Source organism: Ambystoma mexicanum, chromosome 3q (assembly GCF_040938575.1).
Source record: "Ambystoma mexicanum isolate Mex_15411 chromosome 3q, UKY_AmexF1_1, whole genome shotgun sequence".
NCBI classification, from domain to species: domain Eukaryota; kingdom Metazoa; phylum Chordata; class Amphibia; order Caudata; family Ambystomatidae; genus Ambystoma; species Ambystoma mexicanum.
Window position 1 is genome coordinate 1,279,238,775 of NC_090926.1, and position 26,589 is coordinate 1,279,265,363.

The 26,589-nt window shown below is 53.9% G+C and overlaps 1 protein-coding gene across 1 annotated transcript in view; it reads left to right on the forward strand.

The window, feature by feature from the left end:
* Positions 1-11,301: 11,301 nt before the first annotated feature.
* LOC138447875 (phospholipid phosphatase 3-like) overlaps positions 11,302-26,589 on the forward strand; it is a 282,130-nt gene continuing 266,842 nt past the window's right edge. Inside the window, exon 1 of the mRNA XM_069604339.1 lies at positions 11,302-11,495. Within this exon, the coding sequence (XP_069460440.1) occupies positions 11,303-11,495 (193 nt within the window). The 5' untranslated portion in view covers position 11,302. The remainder of the gene's footprint in view (positions 11,496-26,589) is intronic.

Sequence of the window (26,589 nt, forward strand, 5' to 3'; positions counted from 1 at the left end):
CATGTTCTCTGCCCTTGCCCCCTGAGTGTGCCTACGTCCCATGAGCTCTGCTCCTGCCCCACAACGTTCCATGTTATCTGCCCGTTCTCCTACTTGTGCCTACTTCCCACATTCTTTGCCCTTGCTGCCTGCTTGCAAATACCTCCCAATTCTACCTGCCAGTGGCCCCTGCATGTGCCTACTTCCGATGTTATCTGGTCTTGCCCCCTGCTTGTGCCTACTTCCCATCTGCTCTCCTCTTGCCCTATGCGTGTACCTATTTGCCATGTTCTCTGCCCTTGACCCATGCTTGTGCCTACTTTCCACGTTCTCTAGCCTTGCCCCCTGTTTGTGCCAACTTCCCATGTTCTCTGCCCTTGCCCCCTGCTTGCGAATACTTCCTAATGGTATCTGCTCTTGCACCCTGCTTGCGCCTACTTCCCATGTTCTCTGCCCTTGCCCCATGCTTGTGCCTACTTCCCATGTTCTCTGCCCTTGCCCCATGCTTGTGCATACGACCCATGTTCTCTGCCCTTAACCGTGCATGTGCCTACTTCCCTTGTTCCCTGCCCTTGCCCCTTCTTGAGGCTACTCCCCATGCTCTCTGACCTTGCCCCTGCTTGAACCCACTTGCCGCATTCTCTGCCCTTGTGCCCTGCTTGCGAATACTTCCCCATGTTATCTGACTTTGCCCCATGCGTGTGCCAACTTCCCATGTTCTCTGCCCTTGCCCCATGTTTGTGCCTACTTCCCATGTTCTCTGCCTTTGCCCCATGCGTGTGCCTACTTCCAATGTTCTCTGTCCTTGATCCATGCTTTTGCCTACTTCCCAGGTTCTCTGTGCTTGCCCACTGCTTGTGCCTACTTCCCAGGTTCTATGCCCTTGTACCCTCCTTGTGCCTACTTCCCAGGTTCTCTGCCCTTGCCCTATGTTTGTGCCTACTTCCCAGGTTATCTACCCGTGCCCCCTGCTTGTGCCTACTTCCCATGTTCTCTGCCCTTGTCCCTTGCTTGTGCCTACTTCCCAGGTTCTCTGCCCTTGCCCTATGGTTGTGTCTACTGCCCATGTTTTCTGCCCTTGCCCATTGCTTGTGCCTACTTACCAGGTTCCCTGCCCTTGCCCTATGCTTGTACCTACTTCCAATGTTCTCTGCCCTTGCCCCCTGCTTGTGCCTACTTCCCACATTCTCTGCCCTTGCACCCTGCATGTGCCTACTTCCCATGTACTCTGCCCTTGCGCCATGCTTGTGCCTACTTCCCATGTCCTCTGCCCCTGGCCCCTGCTTGTGAATACGTCCCCATTTTATCTGCCCGTGGACCCTGATTGTGTCTACTTTCCATGGCCTCTGCCCTTGCTGCCTGCTTGCACATACTCCCCACATTCTCTGCCCTTGCGCCCTGCTTGTGCCTACTTCCCATGTTCTCTGCCCTTGCGCCATGCTTATGCCTACTTCCCATGTTCTCTGCCCTTGTGCTCTGCTTGCAAATACTTACCCATTTTATCTGGCCGTGGCCCCTGTTTGTGCCTACTTCCCATGTTCTCTGCCCTTGCCCCTGCTTGCACCTACTGCCCAGGTTCTCTGCCCTTGCCCTATGCTTGTGCCTACTTCCCATGTTCTCTGTCCTTGCCCCCTGATTGTTTCTACTTCCCAGGTTCTCTGCCCTTGCACCCTTTTTGTGCCTGCTTCCCATGTTCTCTGCCCTTGCCCCCTGAGTGTGCCTACGTCCCATGAGCTCTGCTCCTGCCCCACAACGTTCCATGTTATCTGCCCGTTCTCCTACTTGTGCCTACTTCCCACATTCTTTGCCCTTGCTGCCTGCTTGCAAATACCTCCCAATTCTACCTGCCAGTGGCCCCTGCATGTGCCTACTTCCGATGTTATCTGGTCTTGCCCCCTGCTTGTGCCTACTTCCCATCTGCTCTCCTCTTGCCCTATGTGTGTACCTATTTGCCATGTTCTCTGCCCTTGACCCATGCTTGTGCCTACTTTCCACGTTCTCTAGCCTTGCCCCCTGTTTGTGCCAACTTCCCATGTTCTCTGCCCTTGCCCCCTGCTTGCGAATACTTCCCAATGGTATCTGCTCTTGCACCCTGCTTGCGCCTACTTCCCATGTTCTCTGCCCTTGCCCCGTGCTTGTGCCTACTTCCCATGTTCTCTGCCCTTGCCCCATGCTTGTGCATACGAGCCATGTTCTCTGCCCTTAACCGTGCATGTGCCTACTTCCCTTGTTCCCTGCCCTTGCCCCTGCTTGAGGCTACTCCCCATGCTCTCTGACCTTGCCCCTGCTTGAACCCACTTGCCGCATTCTCTGCCCTTGTGCCCTGCTTGCGAATACTTCCCCATGTTATCTGACTTTGCCCCATGCGTGTGCCAACTTCCCATGTTCTCTGCCCTTGCCCCATGTTTGTGCCTACTTCCCATGTTCTCTGCCTTTGCCCCATGCGTGTGCCTACTTCCAATGTTCTCTGTCCTTGATCCATGCTTTTGCCTACTTCCCAGGTTCTCTGTGCTTGCCCACTGCTTGTGCCTACTTCCCAGCTTCTCTGCCCTTGCCCTATGCCTTTGCCTACTTCCCAGGTTCTCTGCCCTTGCCCTATGCTTGTGCCTACTTCCCAGGTTCTATGCCCTTGTACCCTCCTTGTGCCTACTTCCCAGGTTCTCTGCCCTTGCCCTATGTTTGTGCCTACTTCCCAGGTTATCTACCCGTGCCCTCTGCTTGTGCCTACTTCCCATGTTCTCTGCCCTTGACCCATGCTTGTGCCTACTTCCCGGGTTCTCTGCCCTTGCACCCTCCTTGTGCCTACTTCCCAGGTTCTCTGCCCTTGCCCTATGCTTGTGCCTACTTCCCAGGTTCTCTGCCCTTGCTCTATGCTTGTGCCTACTTCCCAGGTTCTCTGCCCTTGCCCACTGCTTGTGCCTACTTCCCAGGTTCTCTGCCCTTGTTCTAAGCATGTGCCTACTTCCCATGTTCTCGCCCTTGTCCCCTGCTTGTGCCTACTTTCCAGGTTCTCTGCCCTTGCCCTATGCTTGTGTCTACTTCCCATGTTTTCTGCCCTTGCCCATTGCTTGTGCCTACTTCCCAGGTTCTCTGCCCTTGCCCCCTGCTTGTGCCTACTTCCCACATTCTCTGCCCTTGCACCCTGCGTGTGCCTACTTCCCATGTTCTCTGCCCTTGCCCCATGCTGTGCCTACTTCCCATGTTCTCTGCCCCGCCCCCTGCTTGTGAATACTTCCCCATTTTATCTGCCCGTGGACCCTGATTGTGCCTACTTTCCATGGCCTCTGCCCTTTGCTGCCTGCTTGCACATACTCCCCACATTATCTGCCCTTGTGCCCTGCTTGTGCCTACTTCCCATGTTCTCTGCCCTTGTGCCATGCTTGTACCCACTTCCCATGTTCTCTGCCCTTGACCCCTGCTTGTGAATACTTCACAATGGTATCTGCTTTTGGCCCCTGCTTGTGCCTACTTCCCAGGTTCTCTGCCCTTGCTCTATGCTTGTGCCTACTTCCCAGGTTCTCTGCCCTTGCCCACTGCTTGTGCCTACTTCCCATGTTCTCTGCCCTTGTTCTATGCTTGTCCCTACTTCCCATGTTCTCGGCCCTTGTCCCCTGCTTGTGCCTACTTCCCAGGTTCTCTGCCCTTGCCCTATGCTTGTACCTACTTCTTATGTTCTCTGCCCTTGCCCCCTGCTTGTGCCTACTTCCCACATTATCTGCCCTTGCACACTGCATGTGCCTACTTCCCATGTACTCTGCCCTTGCGCCATGCTTGTGCCTACTTCCCATGTTCTCTGCCCCTGGCCCCTGCTTGTGAATACGTCCCCATTTTATCTGCCCGTGGACCCTGATTGTGCCTACTTTCCATGGCCTCTGCCCTTGCTGCCTGCTTGCACGTACTCCCCACATTCTCTGCCCTTGCGCCCTGCTTGTGCCTACTTCCCATGTTCTCTGCCCTTGCGCCATGCTTATGCCTACTTCCCATGTTCTCTGCCCTTGCGCTCTGCTTGCAAATACTTACCCATTTTATCGGGCCGTGGCCCCTGTTTGTGCCTACTTCCCATGTTCTCTGCCTTTGACCCATGTGCATGGGTCGGGGGTGTTTGTCCCCCCCAACTTTCATGGCACATTATTTTGTCCCCAATCATTTGAATGGGCCACCTTTTCTTCAGAGGTCATGTCCCCCCCAACATTTTCAGCAAAGTTTCTCCACTGCCCATATGTGTGCCTACTTGCCATGTTCTCTGCCCTTGACCCATGTTTGTGCCTACTTCCCATGTTCTCTGCCTTTGCCCCATGTGTGTGCCTACTTCCCATGTTCTCTGCCCTTGCCCCCTGCTTGTGCCTACTTCCCATGTTCTCTGTCCTTGCCCCATGCTTGTGAGTATGACACATGTTCTCTGCCCTTGCCTGTGCATGTGCCTACTTCCCATGTTCTCTGCCCTTGCCCCTGCTTGAGGCTACTCCCCATGCTCTCTGACCTTGCCCCTACGTGTACTCACTCGCTTCATTCTCTGCCCTTGCGCCCTGCTTGCGAATACTTCCCCATTTTATCTGCCCATGTCCCCTGATTGTGCCTACGTCTTATGTTCTCTGCCCTTGCCCCATGTGTGTGCCTACTTTCCATGTTCTCTGCCTTTGCCCCATGTGTGTGCCTACTTCCCATGTTCTCTGTCCTTGACCCATGCTTTTGCCTACTTCCCAGGTACTCTGTGCTTGCCCCCTGCTTGTGCCTACTTCCCAGCTTCTCTGCCCTTGCCTTATGCTTGTGCCTGCTTTCCATGTTCTCTGCCCTTGCCCCCTGCTTGTGCCTACTTCACAGGTTATCTGCCCTTGCTCTATGCTTGTGCCTACTTCCCAGGTTCTCTGCCCTTGCCCACTGCTTGTGCCTACTTCCCAGGTTCTCTGCCCTTGTTCTATGCGTGTGCCTACTTCCCATGTTCTCGGCCCTTGTCCCCTGCTTGTGCCTACTTCCCAGGTTCTCTGCCCTTGCCCTATGCGTGTGTATACTTCCCATGTTTTCTGCCCTTGCCCATTGCTTGTGCCTACTTCCCAGGTTCCCTGCCCTTGCCCTATGCTTGTGCCTACTTCCAATGTTCTCTGCCCTTGCCCCCTGCTTGTGCTTACTTCCCACATTCTCTGCCCTTGCACCCTGCATGTGCCTACTTCCCATGTTCTCTGCTCTTGCGCCATGCTTGTGCCTACTTCCCATGTTATCTGCCCCTGCCCCCTGCTTGTGAATACTTCCCCATTTTATCTGCCCGTGTACCCTGAGTGTGCCTACTTTTCATGGCCTCTGCCCTTGCTGCCTGCTTGCACCTACTCCCCACATTCTCTGCCCTTGCGCCCGGCTTGTGCCTACTTCCCATGTTCTCTGCCCTTGCGCCATGCTTATGCCTACTTCCCATGTTCTCTGCCCTTGCACTCTGCTTGCACATACTTACCCATTTTATCTGCCCGTGGCCCCTGATTGTGCCTACTTCCTATGTTCTCTGATTTGCCCCATGCGTGTGCCTACTTGCCATGGTCTCTGCCCTTGACCCATGCGTGTGCCTACTTCCCATGTTCTCTGCCTTTGCCCCATGTGTGTGCCTACTTCCCATGTTCTCTGCCCTTGCCCCCTGCTTGTGCCTACTTTCCATGTTCTCTGTCCTTGCCCCATGCTTGTGAGTATGTCCCATGTTCTCTGCCCTTGCCCGTGCATGTGCCTACTTCCCATGTTCTCTGCCCTTGCCCCTGCTTGAGGCTACTCCCCATGCTCTCTGACCTTGCCCCTGCTTGTACCCACTCGCTGCATTCTCTGCCCTTGCACCCTGCTTGCGAATACTTCCCCATTTTATCTGCCCATGTCCCCTGATTGTGCCTACTTCTTATGTTCTCTGCCCTTGCCCCATGTTTGTGCCTATTTCCCATGTTCTCTGCCTTTGCCCCATGTGTGTGCCTACTTCCCATGTTCTCTGTCCTTGACCCATGCTTTTGCCTACTTCCCAGGTTCTCTGTGCTTGCCCCCTGCTTGTGCCTACTTCCCAGCTTCTCTGCCCTTGCCCTATGCCTGTGCCTACTTCCCATGTTCTCTGCTTTTGCCCCCTGCTCGTGCCTACTTCCCAGGTTCTCTTCCCTTGCACCCTGCTTGTGCCTACTTCCCAGGTTCTCTGCGCTTGTCCCCTGCTTGTGCCTACTTCCCAGCCTCTCTGCCCTTGCCCTATGCTTGTGCCTGCTTTCCATGTTCTCTGCCCTTGCCCCCTGCTTGTGCCTACTTTCCAGGTTCTCTGCCCTTGTTCTATGCGTGTGCCTCCTTCACATGTCCTCTGCCCTTGCCCCCTGCTTGTGCCTACTTCCCAGGTACTCTGCCCTCGCCCTATGCTTGTGCCTACTTCCCATGTTCTCTGCCCTTGCCCCTGCTTGCGCCTACTTCCCAGGTTCTCTGCCCTTGCCCTATGCTTGTGCCTACTTCCCATGTTCTCTGCCCTTGCCCCCTGATTGTGTCTACTTCCCAGGTTCTCTGCCCTTGCACCCTTTTTGTGCCTGCTCCCCATGTTCTCTGCCCTTGCCCCCTGAGTGTGCCTACGTCCCATGAGCTCTGCTCCTGCCCCACAACGTTCCATGTTATCTGCCCGTTCTCCTACTTGTGCCTACTTCCCACATTCTTTGCCCTTGCCGCCTGCTTGCAAATACCTCCCAATTCTACCTGCCAGTGGCCCCTGCATGTGCCTACTTCCGATGTTATCTGGTCTTACCCCCTGCTTGTGCCTACTTCCCATCTGCTCTCCTCTTGCCCTATGCGTGTACGTACTTTCCATGTTCTCTGCCCTTGACCCATGCTTGTGCCTACTTTCCACGTTCTCTAGTCTTGCCCCCTGTTTGTGCCAACTTCCCATGTTCTCTGCCCTTGCTCCCTGCTTGCGAATACTTCACAATGGTATCTGCTCTTGCACCCTGCTTGTGCCTACTTCCCTTGTTCCCTGCCCTTGCCCCTGCTTGAGGCTACTCCCCATGCTCTCTGACCTTGCCCCTGCTTGAACCCACTTGCCGCATTCTCTGCCCTTGTGTCCTGCTTGCGAATACTTCCCCATGTTATCTGCCTTTGCCCCATGCGTGTGCCAGCTTCCCATGTTCTCTGCCCTTGCCCCATGTTTGTGCCTACTTCCCATGTTCTCTGCCTTTGCCCCATGCGTGTGCCTACTTCCAATGTTCTCTGTCCTTGATCCATGCTTTTGCCTACTTCCCAGGTTCTCTGCGCTTACCCACTGCTTGTGCCTACTTCCCAGCTTCTCTGCCCTTGCCCTATGCCTTTGCCTACTTCCCAGGTTCTCTGCCCTTGCCCTATGCTTGTGCCTACTTCCCAGGTTCTATGCCCTTGTACCCTCCTTGTGCCTACTTCCCAGGTTCTCTGCCCTTGCCCCATGCTTGTGCCTACTTCCCAGGTTCTCTGCCCTTGCACCCTCCTTGTGCCTACTTCCCAGGTTCTCTGCCCTTGCCCTATGATTGTGCCTACTTACCATGTTCTCTGCCCTTGACCCATGCTTGTGCCTACCTCCCAGGTTCTATGCTCTTGCACCCTCCTTGTGCCTACTTCCCACATTTTTTGCCCTTGCCCCCTGCTTGCGAACACCTCCCAATTCGACCTGCCCGTGGCCCCTGCATGTGCCTACTTGCCATGTTCTCTGACCTTGGCCCCTGCGTGTGCCTACTTGCCATGTTCTCTGCCCTTGCCCCATGCGTGTGCCTACTTCCCATGTGCTCTGCCCTGCCCCATGCTTGTGCGTACTTCCCATGCGCTCTGCCCTTGCCCCCTGCGTGTGCCTACTTGCCATGTTCTCTGCCCTTGGCCCATGCGTGTGCCTACTTGCCATGTTCTCTGCCCTTCACCCATGCTTGTGCCTACTTCCCATGTGCTCTGCCCCTGCCCCATTCTTGTGCCTACTTCCCATGCTCTCGGCCATTGCCCCACCTTCTCCTTTTAGCCTTCTCGCTGGGCCCTCTCCCAATGAACTCTAGCCGTGCCCCTTTCCTGTGCCCACTTCACATGCCCTTATACCCCCTACCAGTTCTCTCCTGCTCTTGTCCTCGTCCTGCCTTCTTCACACGCCCTCGCCAGTCACCACCTGCATTTTGCACCCCCCTTCCCGTGCCAGGTGTTTTTCCGTAATCACGCACCGCCTGGCTGCACTCAGTGCTCGTGTAATCCGCATGCCCCTGGCACCTCCTGCTCGCTGCCTGTGCCCTGTGACTCGTGTACGGTGTACCCACTGCCCACGGCAGGTGTCTGTTGCGTGCTCCTTGCCCGTGTGCCCTTCCACATACCCACTCACAGTGTGGAGTTTAAGTGCCACCTGACTGTGCCCTCCTCCCACGCTCTGGATTCGTACCCACTTCCTATGTGGCCGGGCCTTAAACGTGGGGTACCCAAGCCACCTGACTGCGCCCCCTCCCACGCCCCTCCCTCAATGCCCTGCCTGTTGCTTGCGCCCTCTCCATGCTTCCTGGTCCGCTCCCCTCGTGCCCCACGCACCCCCCCCCCCCCATGCCAGGAACCTGTTCAGATCTGAAGCCCCGGGGGCAGCTTTCCCTGAAGGTTGAGCGGAGCACATGGGGCGGGAGGCGGGGGGAGGAGGAGGGCTCGGCAGGGGAAGGAGGAGGAGGGGAGGGAAGGCAGAGGTGGGACGCAGCTCCAAGCCCTGCTCTGCCTCAGCGCTGGGCTCCAGGCTCGGGCAGTGCACCCAGCAACTTCCCCACAAGAAGCCCGGAACCCCCGCGAGACACCAAGAGCAGCCGGGGGACCCCCGAGACCCCTGCTGCCCCTGGAGAACCCAGCTGCCTCGGGAGACTCCTGTTGCCCCTGGAGACTCCTGCCGCCACAGCTGACCCTCCTGCCTCAGGAGACTGACACTGCCACAGGAGACCCCTGCTGCCCCTGGAGACCACTACTACCGCAGCAGACACCCCTGCCTCAGGAGACCCCTGCTGCCCCGGGAGACTCCTGCTGCCCCTGGAGACTCCTGCTGCCCCTGGAGACCGCTGCTGCCTCAGGAGAGCCCTGCTGCCACTGGAGACTCCTACTACCACAGAAGACCCCCTGCTACCACAGCAGACACGCCTGCCCCAGGAGACCCCTGCTGCCCCCGAAGACTCCTGCTGTTACTGGAGACCCCTGCTGCCACAGCAGACACTCCTGCCTCAGGAGACGCCTGCTGCCCCTGGAGACTCCTGCTGTTACTGGATACCCCTGCTGCCACAGCAGACTCAGACCCCCTGCTGCCACAGCAGACACGCCTGCCCCAGGAGACCCCTGCTGCCCCTGGAGACTCCTGCTGTTACTGGATACCCCTGCTGCCACAGCAGACACCCCTGCCTCAGGAGACGCCTGCTGCTCCTGGAGACCCCTATTGCAACAGCAGACCCCCTGCTGCCACAGCAGACACGCCTGCCCCAGGAGACCCCTGCGGCCCCTGGAGACTCCTGCTGTTACTGGAGACCCCTGCTGCCACAGCAGACACCCCTGCCTCAGGAGACGCCTGCTGCTCCTGGAGACCCCTATTGCAACAGCAGACCCCCTGCTGCCACAGCAGACACACCTGCCTCAGGAGACCCCTTCTGCCCCTGGAAACCCCTGCTGCCGTGGGGACTCCGCTCGCCAGCCCCTCCTACCTGCCTGAACTTTGCACCCTGCTTCCTGGCACTCTCTGCCAGGGGGTTTTGGCATGTGACAGCCGGGCTTAGAGCGCAGGAAAAGGGACGGGCCAGGACTTCCCAGCGAAATTCATGCGCCCACTGGAACAGCAGCCCTACGGGCGAGGAGAGAGGAATCGGGGGCAGAAAGAGAGACTCGGGGGCAAGGACGGAAAAACACACTAGGGCAAGAAGGTAGAATCTTGCGCAAAAAGAAAGGAGCTGGGCTAAGAAGAGAGAAACGGGGGTGAAAGAAAGAACGGGGTAAAGGTGGCAACCAGCGCCCATAGTGAAAAACCGGGGCAAAGTGGAGAGCAACTGGGCAGAGAAGAGAGGACCTGATGCCAGAGGCTCCACACGCCCTTGCCAGCCCCTCTGGCAGCATTGTATGAACTTCCAGCACCCCTGCCTTGGATCCGGGGCTCTCCGTACCCCTGGATGGGGTGTGGGGAATTTTGGGCTCCACTCAGTTGTGACCTCTCCAAACATCTCGGTTGGTTGTTAAGACCTTTCGGCACCTCTTGGTTGGATCGTGTGACTTTCCGCAGCTCTTGGTTGGATCTTATGACTTTCTGCACCTCTTGGTTGGATCTTGTGACTTTCCGCAGCTCTTGGTTGATTGTTGAGACCTTTCGGTACCTCTTGGTTGGATCTTGTGACTTTCCGCAGCTAGTGGTTGGTTGTTGAGACCTTTCGGCACCTCTTGGTTGGATCTTGTGACTTTCCACAGCTCTTGGTTGGATCTTGGAACTTTCCGCAGCTCTTGGTTGGATGTTGAAATCTTTTAGAAAATCTCTGTTGGATATTCGGAGCTTGGGCGCCTCTTGTTTGGATACCCAGTCTGTTCAACACCTCTCGGGTGGATGTTGCGTTTCTTCTGCCCCTTTGCGCCGGATGTTGAGTATCCTTGGCCACTCTTGGTCAGATCTTGAGTTTCTTCTCCCTCTTATTTGGATGTTCAGTTTTTTCTGCCTCTCTTGTTGGATCTTGAGATTCTCCAGTACCTCTTGGTTGGAACTTGAGTTTTTTCTGCCTCTCGTTGGATTCTTTGGCACCTCTTGGTTGGATCTTGATTTTCTCTGGCACCTCTTGGTTGGATTTTGAGATCCTTCGCCACCTCTTGATTTTATTATGAGATTCTTTGCCACCTCTAGGTTGGATCTTGAAATGCTTCGGCACCTCTTGTTTGGATTTTGATTTTCTTTGTGAACTCTTGGTTGGATCTTGATTTTCTCCGGCACCTCTTGGTTGGATCTTGATTTTCTCTGGTACCTCTTGGTTGGATTATGAGATTCTTCGCCACATCTTGGTTGGATCTTGAGATTCTTTGGCACCTCTTGGTTGGATCTTGAGAATATTCGGCACCTCTCGGTTGGATCTTGAGATTCTTTGGTACCTCTTGGTTGGAACTTGAGCTTGTTCTGCCCTCTTGGTTCGATCTTAAGTTTCTTCTGTTGATTGGATCTTGAATTTCTTTTATGCCGTTCTATTGGATGTTGAATTTCTTCAGCGCCTCTTCCTTGGATCTGGAGTTCACGAGGCCCCTCTTGGCTTAGCGAGCACTCTGCCAGGAGCCATAGAAGCAGAGTTAGGCCACCCAGGACGTTGGAGGGCCAGGCATAGCAGATATTGCTCCCCCAGGTGCTAGCCACAACATGCAGAAGACTAAAGCACCCCCCTTGCTGCAAAAACTGGACCTACCCACAGAGAGGGTCGACTGGCAGGAGGACTACCGGGGTGTGACGGTTACCATTGGGGGCCACGGAAAGAAAACAGAAAGCTACACGGAAGCGCCCCGCAGACTGAGGAAGACCCTTGTCTTCACTGACATTCTGTGCCTACTATTAGGTGAGTGTTGTGACAGTATGGAGGGCTAGTGTGTGCAGGAAGGAGAGGTGTGAGGGTGAAGGCTGAGGAAGGAGGTGTGGGACGTGTTCAGTGAGACGGGCGATCGTCATTATCTTGGACGTTGGTGAATTTGAATGCAACTGCACATTCAAGAAATTTACACTATGATCACTGCCCACACAGTCTGCCAGCTTGATCCTACCCTTAAGACAAAAGACCAGAGACTGTTTATGGTCTCCAGCTCTAGTGTCAGGCCCCAGTTGAGCCTACCAGCTTCAGCGTCTGAAGCTAGCCTGTCCTCCAGGCTCCAACCCCTGGGTTTGCAGTGTTCTGTGATCCCCCAAATTTCAAAAGCAGGTGCAGTAGCCTTACCCTGCTAGTTCCACTCTTTGTGCTTAGTTTGGACTGCGAGTTCTAGTATTCAGACCTAGTTTCACCTGCTAGCTCCAGTGTCTGAGCCTAGTCTTACTTCCCAGCACTAGTGGCTGGCACCCATCCATCCTACCTAGTCTATCCCACCAGCCACAGTGTTGGAGAGTAGCCTATCCAATCCTATCTGCTCCACCTTCTGAGCCTAGTCTCACTTGCCAGTTCCAGTGTTTGAGCCTAGTCTACCCTACCAGCTCCAGCATCTCAGCCTAGTCCACCCTTCCAGCTCCAGCGTCTGAGCCTAGTCTACCCTACCAGCACCAGTGCCTGAGCCTAGTCTACCCTCCCAGCTCCAGTGTCTGAGCCTAGTCTACTCTACCAGCTCCAGTGCCTGAGCCTAGTCTACCCTACCAGCTCCAGCGTCGCAGCCTAGTCCACTCTACCAGTTCCAGTGTTTGAGCCTAGTCTACCCTACCAGCTCCATCATCTCAGCCTAGTCTACCCTTCCAGCTCCAGCGTCTGAGCCTAGTCTACTCTACTAGCTCCAGTGCCTGAGCCTAGTCTACCCTACCAGCTCCAGCATCTCAGCCTAGACCACCCTACCAGCTCCAGCGTCTGAGCCTAGTCTACTTTAACAGCTCCCATGTTTGAGCCTAGTCTACTTTACCAGCTCCCGTGTTTGAGCCTAGTCTACCCTACCAGCTCCAGTGTTTGAACCTAGTCCACCCTACCAGTTCCAGTGTTTGAGCCTAGTCTGCCCTACCAGCTCCATCATCTTAGCCTAGTCTACGCTTCCAGCTCCAGCGTCTGAGCCTAGTCTACTCTACCAGCTCCAGTGCCTGAGCCTAGTCTACCCTACCAGCTCCATCATCTTACCCTAGTCTACCCTTCCTGCTCCAGCGTCTGAGCCTAGTCTACCCTACCAGCTCCAGTGTTTGAGCCTAGTCTACTTTACCAGCTCCCGTGTCTGAGCCTAGTCTACTCTACCAGCTCCAGTGTCTGAGCCTAGTCTAACCTACCAGCTTCAGTGCCTGAGCCTAGTCTACCCTCCCAGCTCCTGTGTCTCAGCCTAGTCTACCATACCAGCTCCAGTGTCTGAGCCTAGTCTACTCTACCAGCTCCAATGTCTGAGCCTAGTCTACTCTACCAGCTCCAGTGTCTGAGCCTAGTCTATCTAACCAGCTCCAGTGTCTGAGCCTAGTCCACCCTACCAGCACCAGCGTCTCAGCCTAGTCCACGCTACCAGCTCCAGCGTCTGAGCCTAGTAGACCCTACCAGCTCCAGTGTTTCAGCCTAGTCTACACTACCAGCTCCAGTGTTTGAGCCTAGTCTACCCTACCAGCTCCAGTGTTTGAGCCTAGTCTGCCCTACCAGCTCCATCATCTTAGCCTAGTCCACCCTACCAGCTCCACCATCTCAGCCTAGTCCACCCTACCAGCTCTAGCGTCTGAGCCTAGTCGACCCTACCATCTCCAGCATCTCAGCCTAGTCCACCCTACCAGCTCCAGCGTCTGAGCCTAGTCTACCCTCTCAGCTCCAGTGTTTTAGCCTAGTCTACCCTCCCAGCTCCAGGGTCTAAGCCTAGTCTACTCTACCAGCTGCAGTGTCTGAGCCTAGTCTACTCTACCAGCTCCAGTGTCAGAGCCTAGTCTACTCTACCAGCTGCAGTGTCAGAGCCTAGTATACCCTCCCAGCTCTAGTGTCTGAGCCTAGTCTACCCTACCAGCTACAGTGCCTGAGCCTAGTCTACCCTACCAGCTCCAGTTTCTGATCCTAGTCTACTCTACCTGCTCCAGGGTCTGAGCCTACTCTACCCTACTAGCTCCAATGCCTGAGCCTAGTCTCACTTACCAGCTCCAGTGTCTGAGCCTAGTCTCACTTGCCAGCTCCAGTGTCTGATCCGAATCCACCCTACCAGCTACAGTGTTTGAGCCTAGTCTACCATACCAGCTACAGTGCCTGAGCCTAGTCTACCCTACCAGCTCCAGTGTTTTAGCCTAGTCTACCCTCCCAGCTCCAGTGTCTAAGCCTAGTCTACTCTACCAGCTGCAGTGTCTGAGCCTAGTCTACTCTACCAGCTCCAGTGTCAGAGCCTAGTCTACTCTACCAGCTGCAGTGTCAGAGCCTAGTCTACCCTCCCAGCTCTAGTGTCTGAGCCTAGTCTACCCTACCAGCTCCAGTGTCTGAACCTAGTCCACCCTACCAGCTCCAGCGTCCTGCTTAGTCTACTCTACCAGCTCCAGTGTCTGAGCCTAGTCTACCCTCCCAGCTCCAGTGTCTGAGCCTAGTCTACTCTACCAGCTACAGTGCCTAAGCCTAGTCTACCCTACCAGCTCCAGTGTCTGAACCTAGTCCACCCTACCAGCTACAGTGCCTGAGCCTAGTCTACCCTACCAGTTCCAGTGTCTGAGCCTAGTCTACTCTACCAGCTCCAGTGTCTGAGCCTAGTCTACTCTACCAGCTCCAGTGTCTGAACCTAGTCCAATCTACCAGCTACAGTGCCTGAGCCTAGTCTACCCTACCAGCTCCAGTGTCTGAAACTAGTCCACCCTACCAGCTCCAGGGTCTGAGCCTACTCTACCCTACTAGCTCCAGTGCCTGAGCCTAGTCTCACTTACCAGCTCCAGTGTCTGAGCCTAGTCTCACTTGCCAGCTCCAATGTCTGAACCGAATCCACCCTACCAGCTACAGTGTTTGAGCCTAGTCTACCATACCAGCTACAGTGCCTGAGCCTAGTCTACCCTACCAGCTCCAGTGCCTGAACCTAGTCCACCCTACCAGCTCCAGCATCTGAGCCTAGTCTACTCTACCATCTCCAGTGTCTGAGCCTAGTCTACCCTCCCAGCTCCAGTGTCTGAGCCTAGTCTACTCTACCTGCTCCAGTGTCTGAGCCTAGTGTACTCTACCAGCTCGGGTGTCTGAGCCTAGTCTACCCTACCGGCTCCAGTGTCTGAGCCTAGTCTACTCTACCAGCTTCAGTGCCAGAGCCTAGTCTACCCTACCAGCTCAAATGTCTGAGCCTAGTCTACCCTCCCAGCTTCAGTGTCTGAGCCTAGTCTACTCTACCCGCTCCAGTGTCTGAGCCTAGTCTACCCTACTAGCTCCAGTGCCTGAGCCTAGTCTCACTTGCCAGCTCCAGTGTCTGAATCGAATCCACCCTACCAGCTCCAGTGTCTGAGCCTAGTCTACCCTCCCAGCTCCAGTGTCTGAGCCTAGTCTACTCTACCTGCTCCAGTGTCTGAGCCTAGTGTACTCTACCTGTTATGTCCGGCCGTGACTTGCCCCGTCGTGTAGCCGAAGAGGTCTTCCCTACAATGTACCCCTCTAACTTGAATAATCAAATAGACAAGCTGAGGGATCCATTCCATGAAAGACAGGATGCAAGACGAGACGCAGGAGGTGCAGGCCTGGATTTCGGGATTCTGCGGTTCCGCTGTTACAAACAATGGTTTAACAACAAACGGTTACCGTCACTAAACAACAAGACCAATTGGAAAACAAGTGTAACCATATAGTAACTGAAGTTACCACTGACCTGATGACCGCAGGATACGGAAGCAACCAGGGAGGTTGAAGTCTGTGCAATAGCTTCCTGTCTAGGTGTTGTAGATCAAACGATGCGCTGGAAGAAATGTTCAAGCAATTCCAAATGCTGAAAACCCAACTGGCTATTCCCGACGGCACGAGGACGCCTCTAGACTTCAGGCACACCAAAGAAGTCTCTAGTCCGTGTGCCGAAGTCAAAAAAGTCACTGATTGGTTTTGTGGGTCTTGGCAGAAAGTTCGAAAGCAATCCGTATGAGTTCCGTAGTCGGCAGGATGCGGGCAGCAGAAAGCAGGACGTGTCCAATTGCAGTCCGTTCAGAGTTCCGTAGTCGGCAGGGGGCGGACAGCAAACAATGGCAAAAACGTGTCCTGAGGCAGTCCGTTTGGAGTTCCGTAGTCGGCAGGAGGAAGGCAGTAGAAAGGCAAGGAAGGAAGGAGTGCGGGTAGGAACAGGAGCAAGAACGAGAGAACAGGAGCAAGGGTTAACAAGGGACCAAGCAAGGGAAGCGCTAACTGTTCGAAATGAAATTCAGAAGCACCGAGACTGCAGTGGGAGGTGCTTAAGTCACATGAACCGGCAACCACGCTCGAGTCGAACGTGTCATGTGACGGAAAACAGGCTTCCAGCGTTGCCATGCCAATTTCCAGGCGCCGGGCTGAGAACGTGGAACACTTTGTTTAGTACACACCGGGACACCTGGATTACGGTGTTTGTAAGGTAAAGCCCGGGCTTCCATGAAGCGTGTGCGAGGCTTGACAGATTCCTCCCCCAAAGATAGCTTCCTCCTCCGGGAGGACCAGAACTGTGATAGAAGAGCCGGGGCATGAATGTGCTCAAAGGGTTCCCATGTACGCTCCTCGGGGCCGTAGCCTTTCCAGTCCACGAGATAAAGACGTTTGCCCTTCCGAACCTTAGTGTCCAAGATACCAGCTACCTCATATTCATCAGAACCCTGCACCAGTACAGGAGGGGGACGTGACAACAGTCGGGTCGCAGGGTTACAGGGTTTAACCAAGGAAACATGAAAAACAGGATGGGTCTTCCATGACGAGGGGAGTGCCAGACGAACCGCCACGGGGTTGACGACCTCCGAGATCCTGTAGGGGCCCACAAAACGTGGAAGAAGTGATCTGCGACCCGGTAATCGGAGGTTGTGAGTGGACAACCAAACCATCATGCCTGAGTGGTACGTCGGGGCTGGTAAACGGTGACGATCGGCACCTGCCTTGGTTAGCTCCTGAGCCTTCAGCAGATGTTCCCTTATTGAGGAATGTAATGCAGACAAATCCTTAATGCAGGCAAGAGCGGCAGGAGCATGTAGGGGAAGTTCAGGACTCAAGGGCAAGGAACGAGGGTGTCTCCCATACGAGGCGAAAAAAGGGGAGACCCCTGTTGCGGTGTGCAGAGAATTGTTGTATGCGAACTCTGCCAGAGCCAACACCGATAGCCACGTGCCCTGTAGTTGCAAGGTGAGGCAGCGTAAGTACTGTTCCATGGTTGAATTTAGACGTTCGGTCTGACCGTCGGTTTGGGGGTGATAAGCACTAGAACACCTTGCGTTGACACCTAAGGCAGTAGTCAATGCCTTCCAAAAGCGTGAGGTGAATTGCGGCCCCCGATCCGAAATGATGATAGAAGGCAGGCCAAAAAACCTAAAAACATTCCCCATGAATAGGTCTGCTAACTTGGGAGCCGAAGGGATACCCCGACAGGGAACGAACAAGGCCAACTTGGTAAAGTAATCTATTACAACCCATATGGTGTTGTAACCGTCCACCACAGGTAATTCAACGACGAAATCCATGGAGATCATCGTCCAAGGTTGATCCGGGACAGGCAAAGGATGCAATAATCCAACTGGTTTACCATGGGATGCCTTGCATTGTGCGCACACTGCACAAGTAGAAAGGTACTCGGTAACGTCCTTCTCCATTGAAGACCACCAGCACCAGCGTTTTAGGAGATCCATCGTTTTTCTGATACCTGGGTGTGCGGCTGCTGCTGAGTCATGACACCATTTCATTGCGGTAAGCCTAGTGTCGTGATTAGGTAGGTATAATTTACCCTGTCTGTAGGGGAGTGAATGGAACACCCTTAGGTCATGTTGAACCACCTCAGAAGGGTCGGTTTTTATCCACTCTTGTAACTGATCCCTGAGAGACGCACCTAGAGTACAGCCGCAAACCACTTGATGGGGTAACACAAGTTCCCCTTTATGGTGGGTTGTACCAGGGTCTCCGTGTATACGAGACAAGGCATCCGCTTTGGAATGCAGTGAACCTGGGCGATAAGTTATCTTGAAATTAAACATCGAGAAGAACTCATGCCAGCGGGCATGCCGAGCCGTGGTGCACTTCACTGATTGGAGTGCCAATAGGTTCCTATGGTCAGTGTATACTTGAACCGGATCAGGGGTACCTAGAAGATGATGTCGCCATACCAAAAAGGCGTCGCGGACCGCCAGTAGTTCTTTCTCGGTGATGGTATAATTCTTTTCATAAGACGTGAGTTTTCTTGAATGGTAAGCAACAGGGTGTAAACCACTGGCGTCCGGACATTGTTGTGAAAGAATGGCTCCTAGAGCCACGTCTGAGGCGTCGGCCTCCACAATATAAGGTAAGGCGGGATTAGGGTGTTGGAGCACAGGAGCAGTAGTAAATGCGGTTTTGAGAGCATCAAAGGCTTGTTGAGCTTGGTGGTTCCACTGAAATGCTCTTTTGGGGCTGGTTAAAGCAGTAAGGGGGGAAACAACGAGAGAGAAATCCTGGATAAACCGCCTGTAAAAGTTGGCGAAACCCAGAAAAGACTGCAGGGCTTTAAGACCGTTGGGTATTGGCCACTGAAGAATGGCAGACACCTTGGACTGGCTCATCTGGACTCCTCTACTCGTGATGTTGTATCCCAAAAACTCTACCTCTTGGACATGGAACAGACATTTTTCCAGCTTGGCATATAATTGATTGTCCAATAGACGTTGCAATACATTGGTAACATGGGATACATGAGTCTCATACGAGGGAGAATATATGAGGATGTCATCCAAGTATACCACCACGTACTGGTCTAGCATATCATGGAACACATCATTGATGAAATATTGAAACGTAGCCGGTGCATTGCAGAGCCCAAACGGCATAACACAGTACTCAAAAAGGCCGTATTTGGTTTTAAATGCGGTTTTCCATTCATCTCCTTTGCGTATGCGCACCAGGTTATAAGCCCCTCGCAAATCCAACTTTGTGAAGATCACTGAGGAGCCTAACTGATCCAAGAGTACAGAAATAAGAGGGAGTGGATACTGGTTCCTGATCGTAACGGCGTTTAACGCACGGTAGTCGATACAGGGGCGGAGATCTCCTTCCTTTTTAGGAACAAAAAACAAAGGAGCTGCCGCGGGGGACCGGGAAGGACGAATGAAACCGGAGCTCAAGGATTTGTCGATGTACTCCTTTAAGATGGTGTCTTCCTTTTGGGTCAAGGAGTAGATACGCCCAGATGGTATTTTGGCCCCCGGAACCAATTCGATTGGGCAATCATAGGGCCGATGGGGTGGCAGGACCTCAGCCCCACCAACATCAAAGACGCCTCTCAATGCTTGATATTCTTTAGGAAGGACAGTGCTGACCGCTGCCCCAATCGTGGAAGCAGTGTCCAGAAGAGCGTGACTAGGACTGGAGACCTCCTGGATCTTACTGAGACAATTCGCTTCACAATTCGCAGATGGGAAATCTACCTCCCCTGTGAGCCAATCGATAGCTGGATTGTGTAACCGTAACCAGGGAAGACCAAGAATGATACGGTATTGTGGGGCAGTGATTAGATCGAACTGAATGTTCTCCTGGTGGCCGCATGACGTTGCCATGGATATTTCCACAGTGGAATCCGTAACGGGGCCAGACACTAACATGGTACCATCAACGGTTTTGATCATTTCAGGGCATGGTTTAGAGACATATGGGATCCCTAATTCATGAGCGTAGGCACTATCGATGTAGTTGCCCGTGGCCCCCGAATCAAGAACGACCGAAACACCTGTTTTTACCTTCCCAGAAAAGGCAAGGGTTACAGTCAAACGGTATGGAATTAAACACCTGGAGTCGCCTTTCGGAGTACCCGGCAATACGACTCCCTCTATTGCCGGGTTTTGGAGTTTCCCTGTTTCTTGACAGGTTTTTTGGGACAGGCACGTAATAGATGGTCCGATCCCCCACAGTAGAAACACAAACCGTTTTTCCTTCTATGTTCTCTTGTTTCTGCCGACAAAGGACCTCGTATGGCACCGATTTGCATGGGCTCTGAGGTACTTGGAGCAGCGGCCGGAAGACCGGTAGGTGTTAAGGGAAGTGGCCGTTTTTCCCCTTTCCTCTCTGCGCGCCTCGAATCTATCTGTAGAACAAGATCCAAAAGCTCAGGAAAAGCGGTGGGTATGATCGGCACAGTAGCAAGGGTGTCCTTCAATGAGTCAGACAACCCCTTGTAAAACAGGGATGCCTTTTTGTCTTCAGGCCATCCTGTCTCAGCTACCAATTGGTTAAACCTTGTAAGATAGGAAAGGAGAGGCGTGTCGCCCTGTTGTAGTCCCAACAACTCTAAATCCGTAGCTTGTGTAGCATACCGGGTGTCAAAAACACGACTCATCGCCAATATTAGGGCATCACAATCGTAAAGGAGGTGACTGCCTTCTTCTAGAAGTGGATTAGCCCAAGCCGCGGCAGTTCCCCCCAAGTGGGACAATAGGAAAGCGGCTTTAGTAGTAGAGTCAGGGAACGAAACCGGACGACACAAAAAATGAAGTCTACATTGATTCAGGAAAGTTCTGTACGTTTTTGGGTCACCATTGAATCTCTCTGGTGGTGCCAAAGGAAACTGGGCGGTCATATACACCGGGCCGGGGTCTTGTCGAGGTGGTTGTACCCCTGACCCAGAAGCCATGGCCTGTGGTAATGCATCAGCGCCAATGGGCGCCTGGAGCCCGACCTGTAGGTCGTCTATGCGCCGTTGCGTAGCCGTATGAGCTGCAGTCATATCGTTACGCAACTCTGCCACCATTTGCAAAATGGTGGCCAAGGTCTCGTTTGCATCCATATTATATAAGGCTTCTGAATATGTTATGTCCGGCCGTGACTTGCCCCGTCGTGTAGCCGAAGAGGTCTTCCCTACAATGTACCCCTCTAACTTGAATAATCAAATAGACAAGCTGAGGGATCCATTCCATGAAAGACAGGATGCAAGACGAGACGCAGGAGGTGCAGGCCTGGATTTCGGGATTCTGCGGTTCCGCTGTTACAAACAATGGTTTAACAACAAACGGTTACCGTCACTAAACAACAAGACCAATTGGAAAACAAGTGTAACCATATAGTAACTGAAGTTACCACTGACCTGATGACCGCAGGATACGGAAGCAACCAGGGAGGTTGAAGTCTGTGCAATAGCTTCCTGTCTAGGTGTTGTAGATCAAACGATGCGCTGGAAGAAATGTTCAAGCAATTCCAAATGCTGAAAACCCAACTGGCTATTCCCGACGGCACGAGGACGCCTCTAGACTTCAGGCACACCAAAGAAGTCTCTAGTCCGTGTGCCGAAGTCAAAAAAGTCACTGATTGGTTTTGTGGGTCTTGGCAGAAAGTTCGAAAGCAATCCGTATGAGTTCCGTAGTCGGCAGGATGCGGGCAGCAGAAAGCAGGACGTGTCCAATTGCAGTCCGTTCAGAGTTCCGTAGTCGGCAGGGGGCGGACAGCAAACAATGGCAAAAACGTGTCCTGAGGCAGTCCGTTTGGAGTTCCGTAGTCGGCAGGAGGAAGGCAGTAGAAAGGCAAGGAAGGAAGGAGTGCGGGTAGGAACAGGAGCAAGAACGAGAGAACAGGAGCAAGGGTTAACAAGGGACCAAGCAAGGGAAGCGCTAACTGTTCGAAACGAAATTCAGAAGCACCGAGACTGCAGTGGGAGGTGCTTAAGTCACATGAACCGGCAACCACGCTCGAGTCGAACGTGTCATGTGACGGAAAACAGGCTTCCAGCGTTGCCATGCCAATTTCCAGGCGCCGGGCTGAGAACGTGGAACACTTTGTTTAGTACACACCGGGACACCTGGATTACGGTGTTTGTAAGGTAAAGCCCGGGCTTCCATGAAGCGTGTGCGAGGCTTGACACTACCAGCTCCGGTGTCTGAGCCTAGTCTACCCTACCGGCTCCAGTGAATGAGCCTAGTCTACTCTACCAGCTTCAGTGCCAGAGCCTAGTCTACCCTACCAGCTCCAGTGTCTGAGCCTAGTCTACTCTACCAGCTCCAGTGTCTGAACCTAGTCCACCCTACCAGCTCCAGTGTCTGAGCCTAGTCTACCTTACCAGCTACAGTGTCTGAGCCTAGTCTACCATCCCAGCTCCAGTGTCTGAGCCTAGTCTACTCTACCAGCTCCAGTGTCTGAGCCTAGTCTACCATCCCAGCTACAGTGCCTGAGCCTAGTCTACCCTACCAGCTCCAGTGTCTGAACCTAGTCCACCCTACCAGCTCCAGCGTCTGAGCTTAGTCTACTCTACCAGCTCCAGTGTCTGAGCCTAGTCTACCCTCCCAGCTCCAGTGTCTGAGCCTAGTCTACTCTACCAGCTACAGTGCCTAAGCCTAGTCTACCCTACCAGCTCCAGTGTCTGAACCTAGTCCACCCTACCAGCTCCAGCATCTGAGCCTAGTCTACTCTACCAGCTCCAGTGTCTGAGCCTAGTCTACCCTCCCAGCTCCGGTGTCTGAGCCTAATCTACCCTACCGGCTCCAGTGTCTGAGCCTAGTCTACTCTACCAGCTTCAGTGCCAGAGCCTAGTCTACCCTACCAGCTCAAATGTCTGAGCCTAGTCTACCCTCCCAGCTTCAGTGTCTGAGCCTAGTCTACTCTACCTGCTCCAGTGTCTGAGCCTAGTCTACCGTACTAGCTCCAGTGCCTGAGCCTAGTCTCACTTGCCAGCTCCAGTGTCTGAATCGAATCCACCCTACCAGCTCCAGTGTCTGAGCCTAGTCTACCCTCCCAGCTCCAGTGTCTGATCCTAGTCTACTCTACCTGCTCCAGTGTCTGAGCCTAGTGTACTCTACCAGCTCCGGTGTCTGAGCCTAGTCTACCCTACCGGCTCCAGTGTATGAGCCTAGTCTACTCTACCAGCTTCAGTGCCAGAGCCTAGTATACCCTACCAGCTCCAGTGTCTGAGCCTAGTCTACTCTACCAGCTCCAGTGTCTGAACCTAGTCCACCCTACCAGCTCCAGTGTCTGAGCCTAGTCTACCTTACCAGCTACAGTGTCTGAGCCTAGTCTACCATCCCAGCTCCAGTGTCTGAGCCTAGTCTACTCTACCAGCTCCAGTGTCTGAGCCTAGACTACCCTCCCAGCTACAGTGCCTGAGCCTAGTCTACCCTACCAGCTCCAGTGTCTGAACCTAGTCCACCCTACCAGCTCCAGCGTCTGAGCTTAGTCTACTCTACCAGCTCCAGTGTCTGAGCCTAGTCTACCCTCCCAGCTCCAGTGTCTGAGCCTAGTCTACTCTACCAGCTACAGTGCCTAAGCCTAGTCTACCCTATCAGCTCCAGTGTCTGAACCTAGTCCACCCTCCCAGCTACAGTGCCTGAGCCTAGTCTACCCTACCAGTTCCAGTGTCTGAGCCTAGGCTACTCTACCAGCTCCAGTGTCTGAGCCTAGTCTACTCTACCAGCTCCAGTGTCTGAACCTAGTCCAATCTACCAGCTACAGTGCCTGAGCCTAGTCCACCCTACCAGCTCCAGTGTCTGAACCTAGTCCACCCTACCAGCTCCAGTGTCTGAGCCTAGTCTACTCTACCAGCTCCAGTGTCTGAAGGTAGTCCACCGTACCAGCTCCAGCATCTGAGTCTAGTCTACTCTACCAGCTCCAGCGTCTGAGCCTAGTCTACCCTCCCAGCTCCAGTGTCTGAGCCTAGTCTACTCTACCTGCTCCAGTGTCTGAGCCTAGTGTACTCTACCAGCTCCCGTGTCTGAGCCTAGTCTACCCTACCGGCTCCAGTGTCTGAGCCTAGTCTACTCTACCAGCTTCAGTGCCTGAGCCTAGTCTACTCTACCAGCTCCAATGTCTGAGCCTAGTCTACTCTACCAGCTGAAGTGTCTGAGCCTAGTCTACCCTCCCAGCTCCAGTTTCTGATCCTAGTCTACTCTACCTGCTCCAGTGTCTGAGCCTAGTCTACCTTACTAGCTCCAGTGCCTGAGCCTAGTCTCACTTACTAGCTTCGGTGTCTGGGCCTAGCCTCACTTGCCAGCTCCAGTGTCTGAACCGAATCCACCCTACCAGATACAGTGTCTGAGCCTAGTCTACTCTACCAGCTCCAGTGTCTGAGCCTAGTCCACCCTACCAGCTCCAGTGTCCGAGCCTAGTCTACTCTACCAGCTCCAGTGTCTGAGCCTAGTCTACCATCCCAGCTCCAGTGTGTGAGCATAGTCTACTCTACCTGCTCCAGTGTCTGGGCCTAGTCTACTCTACCAGCTCCGGTGTCTAAGCCTATTCTACCCAGCTCCAGTGTCTGAGCCTACTCTACTCTACCTGCTCCAGTGTCTGAGCCTAGTCTACCCTACCAGCTCCAGTGTCTGAGCCTAGTCTACCATCCCAGCTCCAGTGTCTGAGCGTAGTCTACTCTACCTGTTCCATTGTCTGAGCCTAGTCTACTCTACCAGCTCCAGTGTCTGAGCCTAGTCTACTCTACCTGCTCCAGTGTCTGAGCCTAGTCCACCCTACCAGCTCCAGTGTCTGAGCCTAGTCTACTCTACCAGCTCCAGTGTCTGAGCCTAGTCTACCCTCCCAGCTCCAGTGTCTGAGCCTAGTCTACTCTACCTGCTCCAGTGTCTGAGCCTAGTCTACTCTACCTGCTCCAGTTTCTGATCCTAGTCTACTCTACCAGCTTCAGTACCTGAACCTAGTCTACACTCGCAGCTCTAGTTTCTGATCCTAATCTACTCTACCTGCTCCAGTGTCTGAGCCTAGCCCACTCTGCCAGCTCCAGTTTCTGATCCTAGTCTGCTCTACCTGCTCCAGTGTCTGAGCCTAGTCTACTCTACCAGCTCCAGTGTCTGAGCCTAGTCCACCCCACCAGCTCCAGTGTCTGAGCCTAGTCCACCCTACCTGCTCCAGTGTCTGAGCCTAGTCTACCCTACTAGCTACAGTGTCTGATCCTAGTCTACCCTACCAGCTCCACTGTCTGAACCTAGTCCACCCTACCAGTTCCAGTGTCTGAGCCTAGTCTACTCTACCTGCTCCAGTGTCTGAGCCTAGTCTACTCTACCAGCTCCGGTGTCTAAGCCTATTCTACCCAGCTCCAGTGTCTGAGCCTACTCTACTCTACCTGCTCCAGTGTCTGAGCCTAGTCTACCCTACCAGCTCCAGTGTCTGAGCCTAGTCTACCATCCCAGCTCCAGTGTCTGAGCGTAGTCTACTCTACCTGTTCCATTGTCTGAGCCTAGTCTACTCTACCAGCTCCAGTGTCTGAGCCTAGTCTACTCTACCTGCTCCAGTGTCTGAGCCTAGTCCACCCTACCAGCTCCAGTGTCTGAGCCTAGTCTACTCTACCAGCTCCAGTGTCTGAGCCTAGTCTACCCTCCCAGCTCCAGTGTCTGAGCCTAGTCTACTCTACCTGCTCCAGTGTCTGAGCCTAGTCTACTCTACCTGCTCCAGTTTCTGATCCTAGTCTACTCTACCAGCTTCAGTACCTGAACCTAGTCTACACTCGCAGCTCCAGTTTCTGATCCTAATCTACTCTACCTGCTCCAGTGTCTGAGCCTAGCCCACTCTGCCAGCTCCAGTTTCTGATCCTAGTCTGCTCTACCTGCTCCAGTGTCTGAGCCTAGTCTACTCTACCAGCTCCAGTGTCTGAGCCTAGTCCACCCCACCAGCTCCAGTGTCTGAGCCTAGTCCACCCTACCTGCTCCAGTGTCTGAGCCTAGTCTACCCTACTAGCTACAGTGTCTGATCCTAGTCTACCCTACCAGCTCCACTGTCTGAACCTAGTCCACCCTACCAGTTCCAGTGTCTGAGCCTAGTCTACTCTACCTGCTCCAGTGTCTGAGCCTAGTCTACTCTACCAGCTCCGGTGTCTAAGCCTATTCTACCCAGCTCCAGTGTCTGAGCCTACTCTACTCTACCTGCTCCAGTGTCTGAGCCTAGTCTACCCTACCAGCTCCAGTGTCTGAGCCTAGTCTACCATCCCAGCTCCAGTGTCTGAGCGTAGTCTACTCTACCTGTTCCATTGTCTGAGCCTAGTCTACTCTACCAGCTCCAGTGTCTGAGCCTAGTCTACTCTACCTGCTCCAGTGTCTGAGCCTAGTCCACCCTACCAGCTCCAGTGTCTGAGCCTAGTCTACTCTACCAGCTCCAGTGTCTGAGCCTAGTCTACCCTCCCAGCTCCAGTGTCTGAGCCTAGTCTACTCTACCTGCTCCAGTGTCTGAGCCTAGTCTACTCTACCTGCTCCAGTTTCTGATCCTAGTCTACTCTACCAGCTTCAGTACCTGAACCTAGTCTACACTCGCAGCTCCAGTTTCTGATCCTAATCTACTCTACCTGCTCCAGTGTCTGAGCATAGCCCACTCTGCCAGCTCCAGTTTCTGATCCTAGTCTGCTCTACCTGCTCCAGTGTCTGAGCCTAGTCTACTCTACCAGCTCCAGTGTCTGAGCCTAGTCCACCCCACCAGCTCCAGTGTCTGAGCCTAGTCCACCCTACCTGCTCCAGTGTCTGAGCCTAGTCTACCCTACTAGCTACAGTGTCTGATCCTAGTCTACCCTACCAGCTCCACTGTCTGAACCTAGTCCACCCTACCAGTTCCAGTGTCTGAGCCTAGTCTACCCTCCCAGCTCCAGTGTTTGAGCCTAGTCTACTCTACCAGCTTCAGTACCTGAACCTAGTCTACACTCCCAGCTCAAGTTTCTGATCCTAATCTACTGTACCAGCTCCAGTGTCTGAAGGTAGTCCACCGTACCAGCTCCAGCATCTGAGTCTAGTCTACTCTACCAGCTCCAGCGTCTGAGCCTAGTCTACCCTCCCAGCTCCAGTGTCTGAGCCTAGTCTACTCTACCTGCTCCAGTGTCTGAGCCTAGTGTACTCTACCAGCTCCCGTGTCTGAGCCTAGTCTACCCTACCGGCTCCAGTGTCTGAGCCTAGTCTACTCTACCAGCTTCAGT